The 18,013-nt window shown below is 34.8% G+C and overlaps 1 protein-coding gene across 1 annotated transcript in view; it reads left to right on the forward strand.

The window, feature by feature from the left end:
- Positions 1-18,013, forward strand: part of EXOC4 (exocyst complex component 4) — a 740,211-nt gene that overhangs the window by 324,904 nt on the left and 397,294 nt on the right. The window contains exon 10 of the mRNA XM_004430750.3: positions 3,361-3,457. Coding sequence (XP_004430807.1) covers positions 3,361-3,457 — 97 coding nt within the window. The remainder of the gene's footprint in view (positions 1-3,360; positions 3,458-18,013) is intronic.

Consider the following 18,013-nt stretch of genomic DNA (forward strand, 5'->3'; position numbering starts at 1 on the left):
GCCACAGCCTTTACTTTTGGTTCTGACAGCTTTATTTTCGAGAATATTTTCATTAGGTTGGTGCTGTTGATTGGTAATTTAGTAAGCTAGATTTGGACTTATAGCCTGTAAAGAGGAGATTACATCAAATGCAGTGTAGACGGCACTTGGTAACGGGACTAGAAGAGTATACGAGGTTCCTGTAGGTGGAATTTTGATGAGGGGGTTGAGGTAGGGAGGAGAATCTCCTTTTTCATATTTCTGCCCAAGCTTTACTTTTTATTTAGTTTAAGTTCACTGTGTGAATCAGTAATCGTCTTTCTGTAGCTAACAGGGATTTAGAACAAATGAAACTATTATTTATTTTCTGGCCTGATGCACTGTCATCATGCCTTTATTTTCACAGCTAAATCTTCCTCTCACTGACATTTCTCGAGGCTCCTGTGCCTTATTTTTGGTATTGTATCTTATCTTTCTTATCTCTGTTCTCTATATGATTGTTATTAACAAATGTTTATTAAGCACACCTACTACCTGTAAAGCTTTGGGGATACAGAGAGAATTACTTAGTTAGGTTTTTGACAGTTTACAAAGGATTTTACGTGTACTTTTTCATCTGATTCTAACAACATTCTACTAAGTTAGGTCTTGGTTTTTTTCCTTCACTCATTCAGCAAATGTATGCTTTTATAACTACTTTCTAGGAATTGGCATTCCAGGTGGGGAAAAGTTACATAAGCATTAGAAAACAAATGACAGTAATAGAAGTGACCGATGTTAAGGTTATATGGGTTATTTTATATCAAGTCGTTGTTAATAGAATTGTGGACGTCGGGAGAGGGGCATTCAACAGTTTAGGGCTAGACCTGGGGCCTAAAGGATGGGTAGGAGTGGAGAAGGCTCCCCAGCTGGGAGTACAGTGTGGACTAAGGCGAAGAGGTGGCCATACATGCAACATGTTCAGCGCGCATGAAGGTACTAGTTTGGAGCTAGGTTAATCAGGTCTGTATTTAATTATGGAATATCTAAAATCATAGCACTTCAGAATTTTTAGAAACCATTGGAGATCTTGTAGTTCCAGTCACATTTGTCTTGAAAAGATATACTCATATTGAGTAGATTAGTACATTATTTTTTTGGTATAGATTTATTTATTTCATAGGAAGTTATCTATGTTGTTCCTGGAGTGCAGAATATAACCCGGTTTCTTCTACATATACACACGTTTCCTTGGTGATTCAATTCTGGCTTGAGTTTATGATCTGAAAAAGAGAAGAGTTGATAAAGAAGATATATGTATTCTGGGTTTTTGTCTGTCTGTAACCATACCATGTGACCTTTTGAGGAGGATTTTTATTAAAGGAGTAGAGTTTGTGGTAGTCTTGACACTCTGCTTTGGCTTTCTTTTTAACTCAGCAAAATCACTGACTTAGCAGAACACTAATATCTCTGATGCAAATATAGTAATACAAGATGGATTTTTCCCAAATGAGAGAAAACAGCTCATGATTTTGAATCAGGAGCTGTACATGCCAATTATATTTTCTGTTTTTCTTAAGAAAAACCATGCTCTGATTAGTTGGTGGAAACAACAGAACCAAATGGGATTTGTCTAGACTCTGATGCCTCTGGGAAGTCTTGATCCAGGGTATGGATTTCTGAAGCTTCACATGTGTTTATCAGTCAATTTCCAAGATGCCTCAGAGACCATTAAGATAGATAATAAATCAGGTGAGATTTAGTTATGTTTGGTATCGTGCAAAGAACTATAATTAGAATGAAAATGTTTAATTTAGACAAAAGAAATGAAATATTGTAAGTATAGATGGTTGGGTTTTGAGGAAGCCCATTAAATAGTATCTACCTTTCCTGTCAGAGTTCTGAAACTATTAAGAAATAACATAAATAAGGTAGATGGAAAGTGAAATACAACTTTTATATTGATATAAGCTAGACTGAAAGGTGTAACCTAGTTTGAGAGCCAAATGAGTTTGCTAACTAAACATCAAAATTAGACAGATTTACTCACCCACTTACAGAAGGTGCTGGACCACTTCATCCTTCTCTGACAAGGCAGGAATTTTATTGCTGCATTTGGCGAGACAGCACTTACTGTCTATAAGAATTCTGATTTCTCAAGTGGAATAAGGGGGTTGCTGAGACGTGCGTGCCCAGCTTTTTCTTCTCAATTTTACCTAAAGAGTTTCTTCGCTTCCCCTAGAGTGGGTAAAAGATGGAGGGAGTCCAAGACTTACATTAATTGAGCTTCATTCTAATGGGAAGGAACATGAGGAGTGGAGTGAGGGGGCAAGCATTTCTCCTGACATCCTAAGATACACATTTTTTCACATTCTAAACTCTCTGAAATTACGATGTATCTTAAATCAATGGCATCTTAATGGCTGTCGACCAGAAGACAGTGATGATGAGTTGTTTGTGCTTCAGTGTGTGTGAGATGAGTGGTTAATTCCTCACACCATGACCCTTCAGTGTTTCAGTTAATGAACCTCTTAAGGACCATTTGAGGAAAGAGTATGAATCTTGGTTGGGTTAGGAACACCTTCTCTTTAAACCTTCTGATAGCATCAAGAACATATCAACATAAAACCTTGCAGAATGGACATCAGCAGCTTGGAATAAAATACTTGGTGACACTGTTTTAGAAAACAAGGCTTTTGACAATGCTGAGTCATTCAGAAGAGCTGGACGCTGAATATTATATAGTTTAAGAATACTGTAACTAGTTTATTTTTCTTATATTTCCTTGTGAAATGTGTATGAAAGATTAATGGCAAACATCTATTTATTTAAAAAGCCAGAGGAACTTCTCAGTAAGAAAAATAAAGATTCTAAGTAATAAGGAAGCATTGTATAGTTTAATTAGCAGGACTTTTTTTCTTAGTGTTACATCAGACAATATGTGTATCTTAACAATCAGTAGGGTCTTAAATTTGGTGAAATATGGTCAGTTGGGTTTCTATGGGTTTTTGCTCCAGCCTTTATAGTCATGGACATCTTTGAATAGCACTTCCTCCTTCCCCTGAAAGCCTCATGTGCTGTACTTTCCAAGATAGGCACTGGTGATTAGAGGTCAAAATTTTAACCTTAACTGAGTTAAATCCTTGCACTGTTTCTTTGAACATACCGTTTATTCTTACTCTGCTTCTGTGTTATCGCTTCAGAGTGAAAATGCTAATCCATAGTTTATTTAATAAGGAAGTCTGGATCAAGTCATTCAAAATAATTTTGTACATATTGAAGGCAACTGTTTTCAAAGATGGTCCTACTTATAACAGTATAACATTCGTCTCTATAGGCTTGGTTCATTTCTTTGTAAAAGTTCTAATAAACTAAATTTCTCCTTTTTCTTTTTTCTGAAAGGGGGTCCTGATGACAACTTAATTGAAGGTGGAGGAACAAAATTTGTCTGCAAACCTGGAGCCAGAAATATTACTGTCATATTCCATCCATTGCTGAGGTAAGTCAAATCCTGTGTATTGACTGAAGATCAATTTTTCATTATTTATGCTGATGTACTGATTGCCAATAGGTCAGTCAGCAGTGAAATAAGTCATTAAAAAAACTTGTTCCATCTTCTAGGGCCTCACTCTCAAAGTTTGTCAATAGAACAAATAATGTCAACCTCATTAAGTAGCTACTTGTTCTCAGGAGTTATACTCCATAAATACTTTTATCTGATTTTCTTTCCTACTCCCTGTCCCTGCCCCTCTCCCTCTCCCTGTCACTATCCTTCCCTTCCCCTTCTTATCTATTTCATGGGTTGGCAAACTGTTGGCCACAGAAGAAATCTAGCCTGTCACATGTTTTTGTAAATACATTTTTATTGACACACAGTCATGTTCCTCCGTGTATGTATTGCCCACAGCTGCTTTTGTGCTACAATTGCAGAGCTGAATATTTGCAACAGCACTCATATGGCCCAGAAAGCCTCAAATATTTACTCTCTGGCCCTTTACAGGAAAAAAACTGCAGACCTGTATCTGTCTCACTAATTTACACTAATGACTCAGATATCCTTTGAGAATTGGCAGATCTCTGAACAAATATGATTTACAAAAACTGAAACATTATATCAATCAAATACATGGTTTTATATATCGAAGAAAAACTTGATGATGACTAGAATGAAATCTATTATAATGCTCAGTTTATTGTGATACCATGATTCTCAGAAAATAAGAAACCATGATACTACCATTTAAAAAACTTCTAAGCCCTAAATACCTTTAAAAAGATGCTTTTGGGAGGGGGAGAAAGGGGAGTCATTGTTCAATGGATCTAAAATTTCAGTTTTGCAAGATGAAAAAGATTTTGTAGATTTCTTACACAACGTGCGTATAGTTAACACTACTGTACTGTACGCCTAAAAAAAGGTAAGATGGCAAATTATATGTTGTGTTTTTTTGACCACAATAAAAAAGGGTATGTTTTGGACACAAATATCCAATATAATATTAATTGTAGGTTTTCTCTGTAATGAACCAGTAATATTTTTGCTGTAATTTTATAAAATGGACCTGAAACTCACGGGTTCAGTAAAAGTTAGGTACCTCAGATCATCACATTAACTTTCTTAGATAACTCCTATAATATTTGAGGCATTTAGAATAACAGTTAAACGAATGCTACTGAATTGGCCAGAGATAATACTCTATGTACCTTTCTAAAACGTAAACAGTTTATTACTAAAATTATCCTACCTTCTCATTAACCAAGACTTGCTAAATTGATGTGACTTGCTAAATTGATGTCACTAGTAATAGTTCAATTCAAATCTTTTTAGGTAACCAGCTTTTTAAATTGTACTGGTGTACTTTACCCAGTTAGTTTTAAATGCAAACATACAAATATATAAATTAAACAACAAAAAAAACCCTGACTTTCACACAATAAAAAATAAGAGATTTTTAAAGAAATGTTATTAACCTTAAAAAAAAATCTGTTTTATCAAACATTTGCAGCAAGTAAATTCATTAAGAATCATGGAATTAAGAAAATTAAGACTATTCTTCTATAAATTTAGTTGATTTTTAATATATATTTATATATATAATTTATGTATATATCACAACATATAGAATTTCTAGATTAAGTAACGATGCTCATATATATCAACTGACTTTGGTAATTTAGTATTCACTCTCTTCTCCAATTACAATTGATTTCTACTTAGTTAGTGTTGCTAATTGTTAGGAAAATGGGAACATGCCTTAATCATTATAGACATCTTCTAACCCAGATTTAACACCATAATTTACTGCTAAGTTACGCTATGGTTTGGATAAATGGAATCCCTATGCTTACATTTGTTCCTAAGTATAGAAGAAACCCTTTGGAAGTTTTTTAGCAGTGTGGTCAATAACCACTTTTCAAGAGATTTTTTTTCCCCCATAAACTTTCTTTTTCTTTTTTAACATGAAGTTAGGAGAATGGGAAAAAAATAAGTATATATTTCACACTTAACAATATGCATTTCTGGTAAAATACTGGTAGAGTTTAATGCATTACAATTCTTGACAATTATTTTTTAGTATTATATTTATGCTCCTTTACTAGGGAGTTGTTTTAAGGCTTGATAATACCCCTACTAGTTTTACTCACTTGTTTGGTCTCTACTTTCACTCAGAATTTGAATTTATTATTGACTAGAACTGGAGAAGGTTTTGTTGCATGATATAAATAGTTTATCATTCAGTCATTCTCTGTGTAACTCTTAATGGGAATCACAAGAATATTCTGTGGTCTGCAACGTTAAGTTAATTCCTTTCTAAGGAGGTGATCATTATAGACTTAAAATTAGCCTTTGGCTCAAATTGCAATCTTCCTTCTCAAACCCATGATAGAGTCTCAGCTGAAAACTCATAATGGGCTTATTGAACTTCAAATATTAAGATCTTTTAATTTTTTTTATTTTAGTTTTTACACTTCAGCATTTGCCGATTATTGGGTTTATTATTTCTTCTAAAGTTTGGAAGTTTAGTTTTGGTAATGAGAAGAATCTGTGTGCATTATCATACTAGTATATTTCATTTTTACTATTATCATTTAAAATTTTTCTCATTTCTCCTATACTCATTCATTTATTCATACTCAACAAATGTTTATTGAACACTTATGATGCGTGTTTTCCCTTCTCTAAGTTAGATGTGGACTCTTGTTTAGAAATAGTCTTACTTTTATGGGATTCTTTAAATAAAATATGTATATTTTCCATCCTTTGCCCCTTGCTTTTTTTCAATGCTAGTTCGAAGTGAATGTGATTTAGCATTTTATTATTTAAAATACAATACAACATAGTGGAAGGAGCAGCATAAAAGAATGGAAAGATGAGAAAAAAGCACAGGAGTTGAAATTTAAAATGAAAACCACAGCAAGTTTTCTAGATTCAAGTCTAGGTTCCTTCACTTCAGTTTTATTCACTGATTATTTATTGAACTCTGATTCTAGCCAGGTCCTGGGGAAACAAAAAAATAAGATCAAATCCTTGTCTAAAGGTACTTACTTGGTAGTTGCATGGGTAGAAAAAATGAAGAAGCCCCAAAACACTAATTATGGGAAAGGACGTGGATCAGTGGGCTCTCTTATACGTGATATGTAAATCAGTGCAGCCTCTCTTGAAACCATGTGACATTATCGAGTAATTACATATCTTGTCACCCAGTGGTTCCCCTCCAGATGTGTTTCTGCTTGTATGGAGTGACTCATATTATTTTCCCATCCCAATTTTTCAAACTCTTTGTCTAACTGCTTGCAGTAATTATTCTTGATTTACAACTTACACGTAATCAAAAAGTAAGTTCAGAAGGAATTTTTCACAAGTTGACTTTTATCACAAGCCAGCATATTTAAACATTGTCATTGTTTTCTTACACTCTGTTATTGAGCTCAAATATTTTTCATTGGAAGGGAGAAGCCCTCTCAAGTGTGTGGGTCCTTCATTTTCCTTTGCTGCGCTTCCCCTACGTCTAGCCACACTTGTACTCTGTCTTCCAGAAACTTTGCATACAGCTTTTCTACACTTTATTTATTAAAAATGTTCTTTTCTTAATGTTTATTCAGACAGCAGTGCATTCTTTGCAACCTAAAGGTTTTCCATATTGAAAACTCTGAACCACCCTGCTAAGAACACCACACAGCGGATTCCCATTATGCTGTTTTATATATTCCTGGCAGTTGTTTATACTATCCTCCCATACAATTATTGTTCAAGGTCCTCAGATCTGGTAACCTTGCAAACGTATTTTTGTACTCTCCTCAGAACTACCGCGGCCTCATCACTAGCAAATCTCACAGGGTGTTTGGGCAAATCTACCGACTTCCAATTTGTTCTCTACCCATTAACTCTGCTGGCCCCTTGATTTGTTTATTTAATGCTTTTCCTTGCTATTTTCTCTTTCTGGTTAAGAGAACAGAAAATTGTCTCTTAGAAACTGAAATTTTAAAAAGATGAGGTATAGTATTATCTTGCTTGCTTCACTCTTAGCCTAACAAGACGTTGTGTGCAGTTAAACCCTTCATGTAGGCTTCGATGATGAGAAGTCATCTAATCAATTTTTCTGCCTGTGGGTCTAAATGAACAAAAACATGGTGAAATAAATAGGTTTCTAGCCATGCCTAAGTAGACTCTGAAGTACTTTCACCAAAATATAGACCCTGAAAATGATAGACTCTTTTCTCCCCCACCGAATGTTTGCTGTTTTCAGCTTTCTCTGGAAACATTCAAGAGGAATGGATAGGTTCACTCTGATAAATGGAATATATTTTATGGGCTTTGAATTTGGGGAACAGAAGAAAGATAGTGTTGAAATTTGAATGGCATATTTCTCTTTTGTCTGGGTCTGACATGGATTTAGATTTTTTTTGCAAAAATTATTTTTTAATAATTAGATCATGGTAGTTATTAACCATCATCTAAATATAAATAAACCAAATAAACCTTCACCAATGAAGTACATTTTATTAAGGTATCAACCACAGTTTAATACAGAATAACAGTTTTCAATTACAATTAATATATGATGAAGCCATTTCAAGAAATCTGAAATTATTCTGTGGCTGTTATTTGTGGAGTTTCGGAGGGAGAGAGTGAAAATTTACTTTTCTCTTTGTTTTTTCATTTATTTCTCATTCTTTATTCTCTAGCAGCTGAAAAGAGAGAATATATTGTGCCTCAGATTTGTTAGTACAATTTCTTCATGTAGCAGATAATGGGTGACAAGAAAAATTATTCCTTTACAAATCTAAATTCTTGTAGAATATGACTAAAGTTTTCAGAAAATGCTCTAATGCTTTATCTATCTATCTATCTATCTGTCTGTCTGTCTATCTATCTGTCATGCCTGCATCCTGGGCCAATAATGCAAATTAATGGGGAGTGTTACTAATGAGGACAGAGTCACATATTTAACTCTGTTGCACTCACCATCTCATAACCATAGGCTTCTGATTTCCAAGGTGGAATCTCAAAGAAAGGTGGTGGGATTTAATGGAGCCCATCATTGCTTGAGAAACAAAAGTTCCAAGTCTTTAGAGCCAGGACAAGTCAGAAATGAGGACACATGAGTCCAAGGAAGCCGTTTCCCTGTGTCCTCACATGGCCTCTTCTGCTTATGACATGAGCCATATTGGATTAGAGTCTCACCTTTATGACCTCATTTAACCTTAATTATCTACTATAGAGAATATACATTAAATTTTGTAATTAGAACAAACTTGAGAAATTAATTTAGTAGATGACTTATTTAATCATTCTTTTAGCACTGGAGCCATTGTTGCCGTGGAAAGGCGTTTTGTATATTGCATGATAGAGAGGATAGGCCACTGAAAGTAGACTGGGAGGGTTGGGTAAGAGAGACCACGTTTTAATTTTTGGTGTTGGCCAAATCACTGTGAGTCTTTGTTTTCCCTATCTATAAAATAAAGGAGTTGGTTGATCTGGATTTTGCTATCTACTCTTCAAGTTTTATGATTCTGTGACTGGGAAATAGTTTTATAATATTTAGGGACTCCAAAGGCCTGACATTGTAAAATTTAAAAGTGCAAATGACAATATGTTCTTTCTTTTGCTTATTTGCTTCAACTAGCTTTTAAAAGGCATTTGGCTCTTTAGGGTAATTACACTTCATATATGCAAAGTGCTGTTTCTTAAGGAGATAATTGAAGAACAGATGTTTGCAGTCTTAGGGTGACTTGGCAGAGGTAGGAGGCTGGAGACATAGTGGATGATGATGGCATTTAAAGTTGCAAAAATGTCACTGATGCTTACTCTGTTGAACGCAACTTGAATATTGAATGTCTGAGCCATTGAACATTTTTCACTATTTATTATCAGCCACACTTCATTAAAATCAGACAGTAATTAAAGACTTCCTGGGTAGAAGAAAAAATGAAATATTTATTGGTCAGTAAGGAATAGGCTGGCATTTAGGTCAGTTAGGGAGATGAAAGTTTCTTAGCAACTTGGGCTTTGGTAATGGACAGTATCTCTCTGGTTGGCTGCGTGCCTTTCTTAAGGCAAACAGCAATAAGAATAACAAGTCATTTGTAATCATATCATCTAATCATATTTGTCTCTAATTATAGAGAAGAATAACTTCTAAAAGTTAATCTTGTCAGATATAGAAACTGCCAGTTAGCAGGCAGTAGGGGGAACTGTTTCAAAGTTACTCATGGCCTGGTTGTGAAATAGCTTTGAAATGCTTGCGATTATTAAGTGCTTGAAGTTAGGGCAAGAAGTAGCAGAAGCCAAACCTAGAACAATGGAAAGCTCCAAAATTGATTATGCCATTAACATAGTAGGTTTTGTTTCTAAAAATGATATTCCAAAGTAAATGACAATTGTGATTAACATTTTTATTTTATATTTTTTGTTTTATTAATTGTAGTACTTATAATATTGCATGTTGACTCCACTGGCAGATCAAAGGCATATAAAATTCACTGTTATAATTAAGCATAACAAAAATCCGTTCACTCATCCATTTAACAAAATTTATTGAACACTTATTTTATGCCAAGTCTTCTCCATCTAGTGACTAACTAAAGTCTCTGCCCTTGTGGAATTTAGCCTAGTAGAAAAGTGAGATGATAAAAAAGTAAACTAATACACATAGAAAACAGTATCAGGTAGTGATAGTTTTGTGAAGAACAACAGAGAAGAGTAAAGAATTTGATAGTGGCTGGTAGTGTGGGGGACACTATTTTAGATGATAGGGTGAACCGGGAAGGCCTTTCTGAGAACATGACATTTGATTAGATTGAAAATGAAGTGAGGGAGGAAGCCATGTGAATATCCGGGGGAAAACGACCTGGGCAGAGGAAATTTAAGAGGAAAGGAAGAAGATGAATATGTTCAAGGAACACTGAACAGACTAATGTGAATAAGGGGCGTGTGTGGCTGAGGGTTGGGAGCGGGGGTGTTGGGGCAGATGAGTGGGGAGCTTGTACACAGGGTAGTCAAGATAAAAATTCCTTCTTTTTGCTTAAACATCAAGAAGGGCATTATGTTTAGATTTATAAGAAACTTTTGGGACTAAATCTGAAACCTCCAAAGACTGTGAAGGCTTAGCAAGAGCCTGATATAATGGTTGTCAGGAAAAACTATTTTTTAAGACTTTATCGTACTGGATTTGGGACACTCAGAAAGCTCTGTTTTTAATGGAGAAGTCATTAGCACTACTCTTTCTGGTATGGTGAAAATCCTCTGTCCCTCCTAACAATTATGTATTCCAAAATGGAAAATAAATCTTTGATATAGCCCACTTTGACAGTATTATCCAAAGATATTGAGCAAATGTTATTATGCAATTAGCCTGTCAAGCTGTTATGAAGGAGTTATCCTGTGTGACATTCCAGATATATGAGAGTTTTTAAGGTATAGTTGTGGCTGAACTATAGATTACTGTTTTCTCATAAAGAAGTAGTATGGTTTGGTGGGCTGCTTTGCAGAAGGCATCTGGGTTTTTTGTTATAAGCTTTGCCAACAAATCTAACAGTTTTTTATAAAAAATAATTCTGGAATGATCACTTAACTACTTATGAATTATATATATTAGTGTAAACCTGATCTAGCACAAAAGGTCTTTTCAACCTTTTCTGGCACTAACTCTTGCTCATAAATGAATGGATTTGGTAAGACCATTTTAGGTCTTCAAAATTCCAAATCTGCATTCCTGTAACATCCTGGATTTCTGCTCTTTATGATCTTTCCTTTCTCAAATCCTTTCCTAACATTACTTCCACAGTGAAGGAAGAGGATAGTGGTTCAGATGTGTCTTCTATATGAGTGGGGTACACAATAAGTATTTGTTTAAAGAATTAATAGGTAACTTATAGGAGTGCTTAGCACATATTTGTTGATTTGAAGTGAATGTTTTTTTAATCAGATATTAATACAAATATAAAGGAAAATTATTTTTTCTTTAGTAATGATATTGAAATAGATCAGTCTTTCTTGCATACCTAAAAATGGTACTTTAGTTTTTTTAACATCTTTTTGCTTCTGTTGTAACTAGGAAATGTTTGTTATAGGATAAAATATAGAAATATAAAGGTGAATTTAGGAATTTACCTTTTTTTTTATAGCATTGGTCCTAAACTATTACTCTTGTAACTGAGCTTCATATTTTGTTTTTAGTAGTTATTAGAAACTTAGATACTTCACCTTTTCTTTCTTTAATTACTACATTGAAAACTTACGGTTGCAAAAAGCAACTTTTGCCTTATCATTCTTTCATGAATTATGGAAACCCCTTCCAAGATTATAAAATCTTTTCTAATAGAAGGAACTTCGCTTTATTTTTATTTATTTATTTATTTTTATAATTTTATTTATTTATTTTTCCCCCAAAGCCCCAGTAGATAGTTGTATGTCATAGCTGCACATCCTTCTAGTTGCTGTATGTGGGATGCGGCCTCAGCATGGCTGGACAAGCGGTGCGTCGGTGCGCGCCCGGGATCCGAACCCGGGCCGCCAGTAGCGGAGCCTGCGCCACTTACTGCTAAGCCATGGGGCCGGCCCAAAACTTCGCTTTAAAAGCTTTCTTATTTAGTCTCTTGTTCTGTCTTTGTTAGATATTTTTTTTTTCACTTTTATTTAAAAAGTGTACAATAGCCTCTGGATCATTTCTTGATATGAGATATATATATATATATCACATGTATATATATACATGCACAGATATATATATATAGTGTGTGTGTGTGTAGTTTACTTTGATAGAGGGATTTCAGTTTGATTATTTAGAGTAAACATGAATGTCACAAGCTGAAATAATTATTCTGTATTTCTTTTCCCAATATTTTTATCTTTGAGAAATGCACAAAAGTTGTCCCACCATGTCAGTTTGATGTGTGCATTGGTATTTGGCAGAATATTATTCTCAGTGTTCACAGGTATGTGATATTTTTATACAGATACATGTTTGTTGTTAATGAGCTAAAGCTTATATAGACGTTTTGAAAGATGCTGGTGATTAGACAGTCTAGCAAATAACATTGTAGATCATACATTATTCATGCATGGGAGGAAACGTGGCTACCCTGTTGCATTTTTATGAAACACAACGTTTTTTTTCCTGTCCTCAGAATTATGAAAAATATTGCTGTTTTCAGACTGTCTGACCTGTGAAGCCTGTGAAGCACTTGAGTGTTGGTATATTAGATTTCAGACCCCACATTTGAGAAAGTGCTTTTGAATTCATATTATAAAGATTAGATGCTTTTAATCTTCACACTAAGTTTTGGAGATTAAAAAATTTTTTCTAAGTTTTTCTTTTACTTTTGTATTTTCAAAATATGTTGTATGATATATGGCTGAACACTGATTGCAGCTAATTGGCAGTTTTTTATTAGCGAGTGAAATGGAGAGCCATTCAAGGCTCCAGCCCACATATCAATGCACATTTCAACAATAATGTCAAGAGAGGCAAGACATGGCAGTCTAGTGAGCAGAAAAGTATAGGCCATTCTTTATGAGAAACAGTAGGAAGAACTGGAAATGTTAGTGAAGAACAAGATTTGATATGTTTTAAATGTATATATGTCTATCTCTTAAAAGAGATAAAGCCATTTTGTTTTTTGTTATTTCATAAGTCTGGATTAGAACTAGTTAGTTGGATGTTAAAGAGAATTGACTCTACATAATGTAAATTTTCTGATGAATCAGGCAATCCAGATACAGGAAAGCTTTCCTTAGAAGACAGTGTACTTCCTGGAGATGCTTAATCAGGAGCTGAATTCAAGGTGCAGTTAACTAGATACTGAACTGTCAGGTCTACATTCTTTAAATCTAAGATTCTAAGTCTTTCTAGTATACTGTGTACCTTCAAAGCTCTGGATAGATACGTCTCTTCCAGTCTTGCTCGTTTGGGTTACTTTTTTATACTTCAGTTTAATGCTGATGATTATCATTGTCAGGGTCAAGGAGTTGTAGTTGACTTCTGCATCATTTCAGCTCTGACTTTCTTCTTTCCAGTACAGGGGGTAAGAGAGAAACCTGTGTCATGGCTGTATCTAGAGCAGTTGTTAGGGAAACTCACTCCTCCCTGCCATGGACTTCCTTCCTTCCTTTCTTTTTTCCTTTTCTGCTCCTGTTTTTGTATTTTTCTGTTTTTTTTTCCTGTGCCAGTAACTGGTACATGTGAGTATAAATTAAGTCTTTCTGTGACTCTTAAGGCAAAAAGAAAGCTGACTTTCTTCTGCTATAAAAGCTAATATGGGACTAAATCTGTATTTCCAAATAAACCTAAAATCATGACTGCTCCTGTGATATTAATCTAGATTTAAGCTGATATTTTAGATGCAGATTTTTTATTACTATCAATTAAATTTTATAATTATCAATTAATATTATTGGAAGCTTACATATAAAAGACAGTAGAAAAGATTCTTTTCAGTGCAAAATGTTTACATAATTTATGTGCGCTTTTTATGTATTCTGAACATGTATTCGTCTTGGACTGCAATAGCCAAAATATGCTTATTCAGCGTTCAATGAAATATGTTTATGTCCAGCCACAGGCCCATTTACATTTGATTTTGAAAACTAAATTGATAATGTAATTTGATATCAAAAATAACATAGGAATACCTAGAGGAAAAACACGTCTCTCCCTTTAATAACTTACATTCCTTCGGGTGTTAGCTATACATTGTTTCTCTGTATGATTTAGAAAATTATTTTACCATTCCCCTTGCCTCTCAGAAAACACCCACACACACTCCTATTCATTTTGTTCTCTTATTTTCGCTTTGCATACTTTGTTACAAGGGCTTCTGTATAATACCAAAGACTCTACCTTGGTCATTTTCCATTTTTTTCCTTTCTGTAATTGTCATTTGAATATTTAATCATTAATAGCCTACTGTGGTTTTTTTTTATGTTGTACTGCAAGTGAAATAGTTTCCATTTCACTTCGAGTAACGCTTTTTATTTTCCTTTTGTAGTTAAAAACAAACAGACAAACAAAAAGAAACCTCAAACTAAGCAACAATATTTTCTTGAGACTTTGTTATTTAATAAGTAAGAAAGGAAAGTTCTTTGATTCAAGCAAGAGAAGCAAGAACACCCAGGTATAAAGAATAGAGGTGGAAGTATCATAAAAGATGATTTAGTTTTTAATTACCTCAGTTTTATTTTTTGGTAAGAGCAGTGGTTTTGAACTTGGAAATACTGGGTCTGTCCCTTTTTTTTTGGTGAGGAAGTCTGTTGCCAATCTTGCTCTTTTTCCTTGAGGAAGATTGTCGCTGAGCTAACATCTATGCCAGTCTTCCTCAGTTTTGTATGGGGGACACTGCTGCAGCATAGCTTGATGAGCGGTGTATAGATCTGCACTCGGGATCCAAACCTGCGAACCCCCAGGCTGCCAAAGCAGAGCACGCAAACTTAACCACTAAGCCACCAGGCCGGCCCCTGTCCTTTCTTTTGTTTTCCAATTGAAATAGATACTGGAGTTTTTGATGTCCTCAAGTGATTTTCAGTCCTTGTGGAAGAATAGTAATTATTTGGCAATTACTATTTTTAAACTCAATGAGTGTTCTTTAAAGCCTATTCCTGTTAGCTACCACATTGTAGACAGATGAGAAACTATTTGATACATGATGAGAAGAAAAAAGAAAGTTTCTAGGATATCATTCTTTAGTGAAAGAACATGGAAGTATCTTAATTGGACTCTGAATTTAGAATCTGTGAATATTTTAAAAGCTAATCTATGTTTTCATTTTTATTGAGATATGATATAAATATATTAACATGTACAAATCTTTACATATGTATTTATATATATTCATATATTTGTATGAATTTTTACATCTGCATATACAGGGATAACCATGACCCAGATCAAAATATAGAAAATTGATATAGCTTATTTTCAGTGCCCCAGAAGACTTTCTCATGTTGACTGTTAATACCTTTCCCTAAGAGGTCACCATTATTCTAATTTCTGTCATTCTGGATAGATTGGTTTGCCTGTGCTTGAACTTCATATACGAAGTTCTTACAGTATGTCTTATTTGGTATGTGGCTTCTTCTGTGCAACATTATGTCCGTGTCAGTCATCCACGTTATCAGGAGTAGCAGCAGTCATTGGTTCCTTTATGTTAGTCATTGTATCAGTATACCACTGAAATTTGTAGTTATAAGAACACAGTATTCAATTATTATTTTAGAATAAATGAGAACTTTTTAGGATCTTATGGTCCTAAAAACTGCTTACAAGAAATCTTTTGGTTGCCTTTTTTTTTTGTTTTTAGCTGAGGAAGATTCACCCTGAGGTAACATCTGTTGCCAATCCTCCTCGTTTTTTCACTTGAGGAAGATTAACCTTGAGCTAACATCTGTGCCAGTCTTCTTCTGTTTTGTATGTGGCTTGCCAACACAGCATGGTTGACGAGTGGTGTAGGTCTGCACCCGGGATTCGAACCTATGAATCCAGGCCGCCAGAGCAGAATGCGCCAAACTTAACCACTATGCCACAGGGCCAGCCCCTTTGTTTCCTGTTTTTTAGGGGCAAGGAGCCTCTCAGCAATTAAGAGATCTTGGGGGGCTGGGACATGGTCTAGCAAAACAAAGAGCTAGGATGCCCAGAAGCCAGATTATCTAGATTATGAATATAGACTGTATCCTCCAGCTTTGGAAATAAAAGCCAGGGAAGCTAAAATTAATTAACTGTGTTTCCGAGGCTTTGGGATTTATAATTAATTAATGAAAAATAATAGGCAACTAACATAGGTTGCCAGTTTTATTAAAAAGAAGGAATTTCAGTACCATAAAGAGTAAAAAAAAAAGATATTATCTTGAAATTAAGAACAATCCTTTTCAAAAAAAAATAGTTGGCAACTTTAAATCAGCATTCTTAGGCAAACATCAATATGTAGGCTAGTATTTGGCAATAACAAATTCAGTCCAAAAGGGAGGAGAGAAGTATGATATGAGGCGTTAACCAAGAGCCAGTTGGATATGAGAATATCAGAGGAAGCAATGAGCAAGCATGGGCCCAATTGAGAGGCCCTAACATAGTTGTAGTGAGTAGGTATTGTAGTGAGTAGGTATTGTAGTGAGTAGGTAAATCACAGGGTTCTGGTCCATAATAGGCAGTCAATAAAAGTGTTTTGAGTAAATGAACAGAAGAATCATAGATAAGTGGGTGGGCCAGTTATAAAAGCACAAAATCAACTTGTTGGATATTAAATATTCTTTTAGTAGGTCTTTGGAATCTTGCATTTTAATTCTTGCATATTGTGTTTTTAACCTCTTTATACTATCTTGAGCCTCTTATTTTATTTTTGTTTTTTTTTTTTTTTATAATTTTATTTATTTATTTTTTCCCCCCAAAGCCCCAGTAGATAGTTGTATGTTGTAGTTGCACATCTTTCTAGTTGCTGTATGTGGGACGCGACCTCAGCATGGCCGGAGAAACGGTGGGTAGGTACGCGCCTGGGATCCGAACCCGGGCCGCCAGCAGCGGAGCACGCGCACTTAACTGCTAAACCATGGGGCCGGCCTGAGTCTATTGTTAATTATATTTATTCATTGCCTTCATTTTAGCTACTTGGTGGTTAGAATATAATATATTCTGTACAGTCACATTTGTTACAGACACTTTGTTTTCTGAGTTTTAATTCATCCACAGCCTCTGCTGGTGGCTATGAGAACTCCCTGTCAGCAGGGATCCCATGCCAGCCACAGGCAGCCCTCTCCCTCTGCACAGTATGCTCGGGGTGCTAGTATCAGCAAAGCCATCAATATCCTGTTTGCACATTTTATTTATTTTTTTAATGTAAATGGAAATAATAATAGCAAAGAAGATTATATGAAAAGAGGCCACTAAATCCAGTCTTTAAAATGAAATTAGAAATGCTGAGCAGGTTTGATAGAGGTACATCAGTGCTCAGAAATGCATCTGAGTGAATCTACAGTTCTTTCTTTTTTTGAAGCTTTCAGGAAAATTGAAATGAGGATTTAACTGAAGAATAAAAAGGAACCAACATCCTTCCCTGAAAGTTAGAAGTCCCTCTGCTTTATAAGCCTTAATTTATTACATTTTCTTTTTCACATGTTTTTGATTGACATGTTGATTTTTCCAGATGCAACTCCTCCATTCAATAGGAGTTGACTGTACTTAAACTGAATTTTAGGGGAAAATTCTCAATTTAGTTGTATTTTTCTCTTAATTATTTTTCTTTCACTTGTTCATTTTTTTTTCAATAAATAATTATTGAGTGCTTATTGTGTGCCAGACATTGTCTTTGCCTTTATGGAGCTTATGTTCCTAATTAGGGTATCGTGGTAATTTGAGAATAAAAGAAAATCCATGACAAAATAGTCTAGTATTCTACCTGTACTGAATTTCCTCAATTTTCCTTCTTTATACCCTTAGACATTTATTTATTATAGAGGCACATCTCTTTGCATGCCCTTTCCTTTTTAAGAGGCGGTTTCTCCTCTGGTCTCAGTCCTGTTTTCCTCTGCCCCCTCTGGGATCTTGTTTTTGTGTTAGATACAGTCTCTCCT

Source organism: Ceratotherium simum, chromosome 1, assembly GCF_057802395.1.
Source record: "Ceratotherium simum simum isolate JZ-2026a chromosome 1, ASM5780239v1, whole genome shotgun sequence".
In the NCBI taxonomy this organism is placed as follows: Eukaryota; Metazoa; Chordata; class Mammalia; order Perissodactyla; family Rhinocerotidae; genus Ceratotherium; species Ceratotherium simum.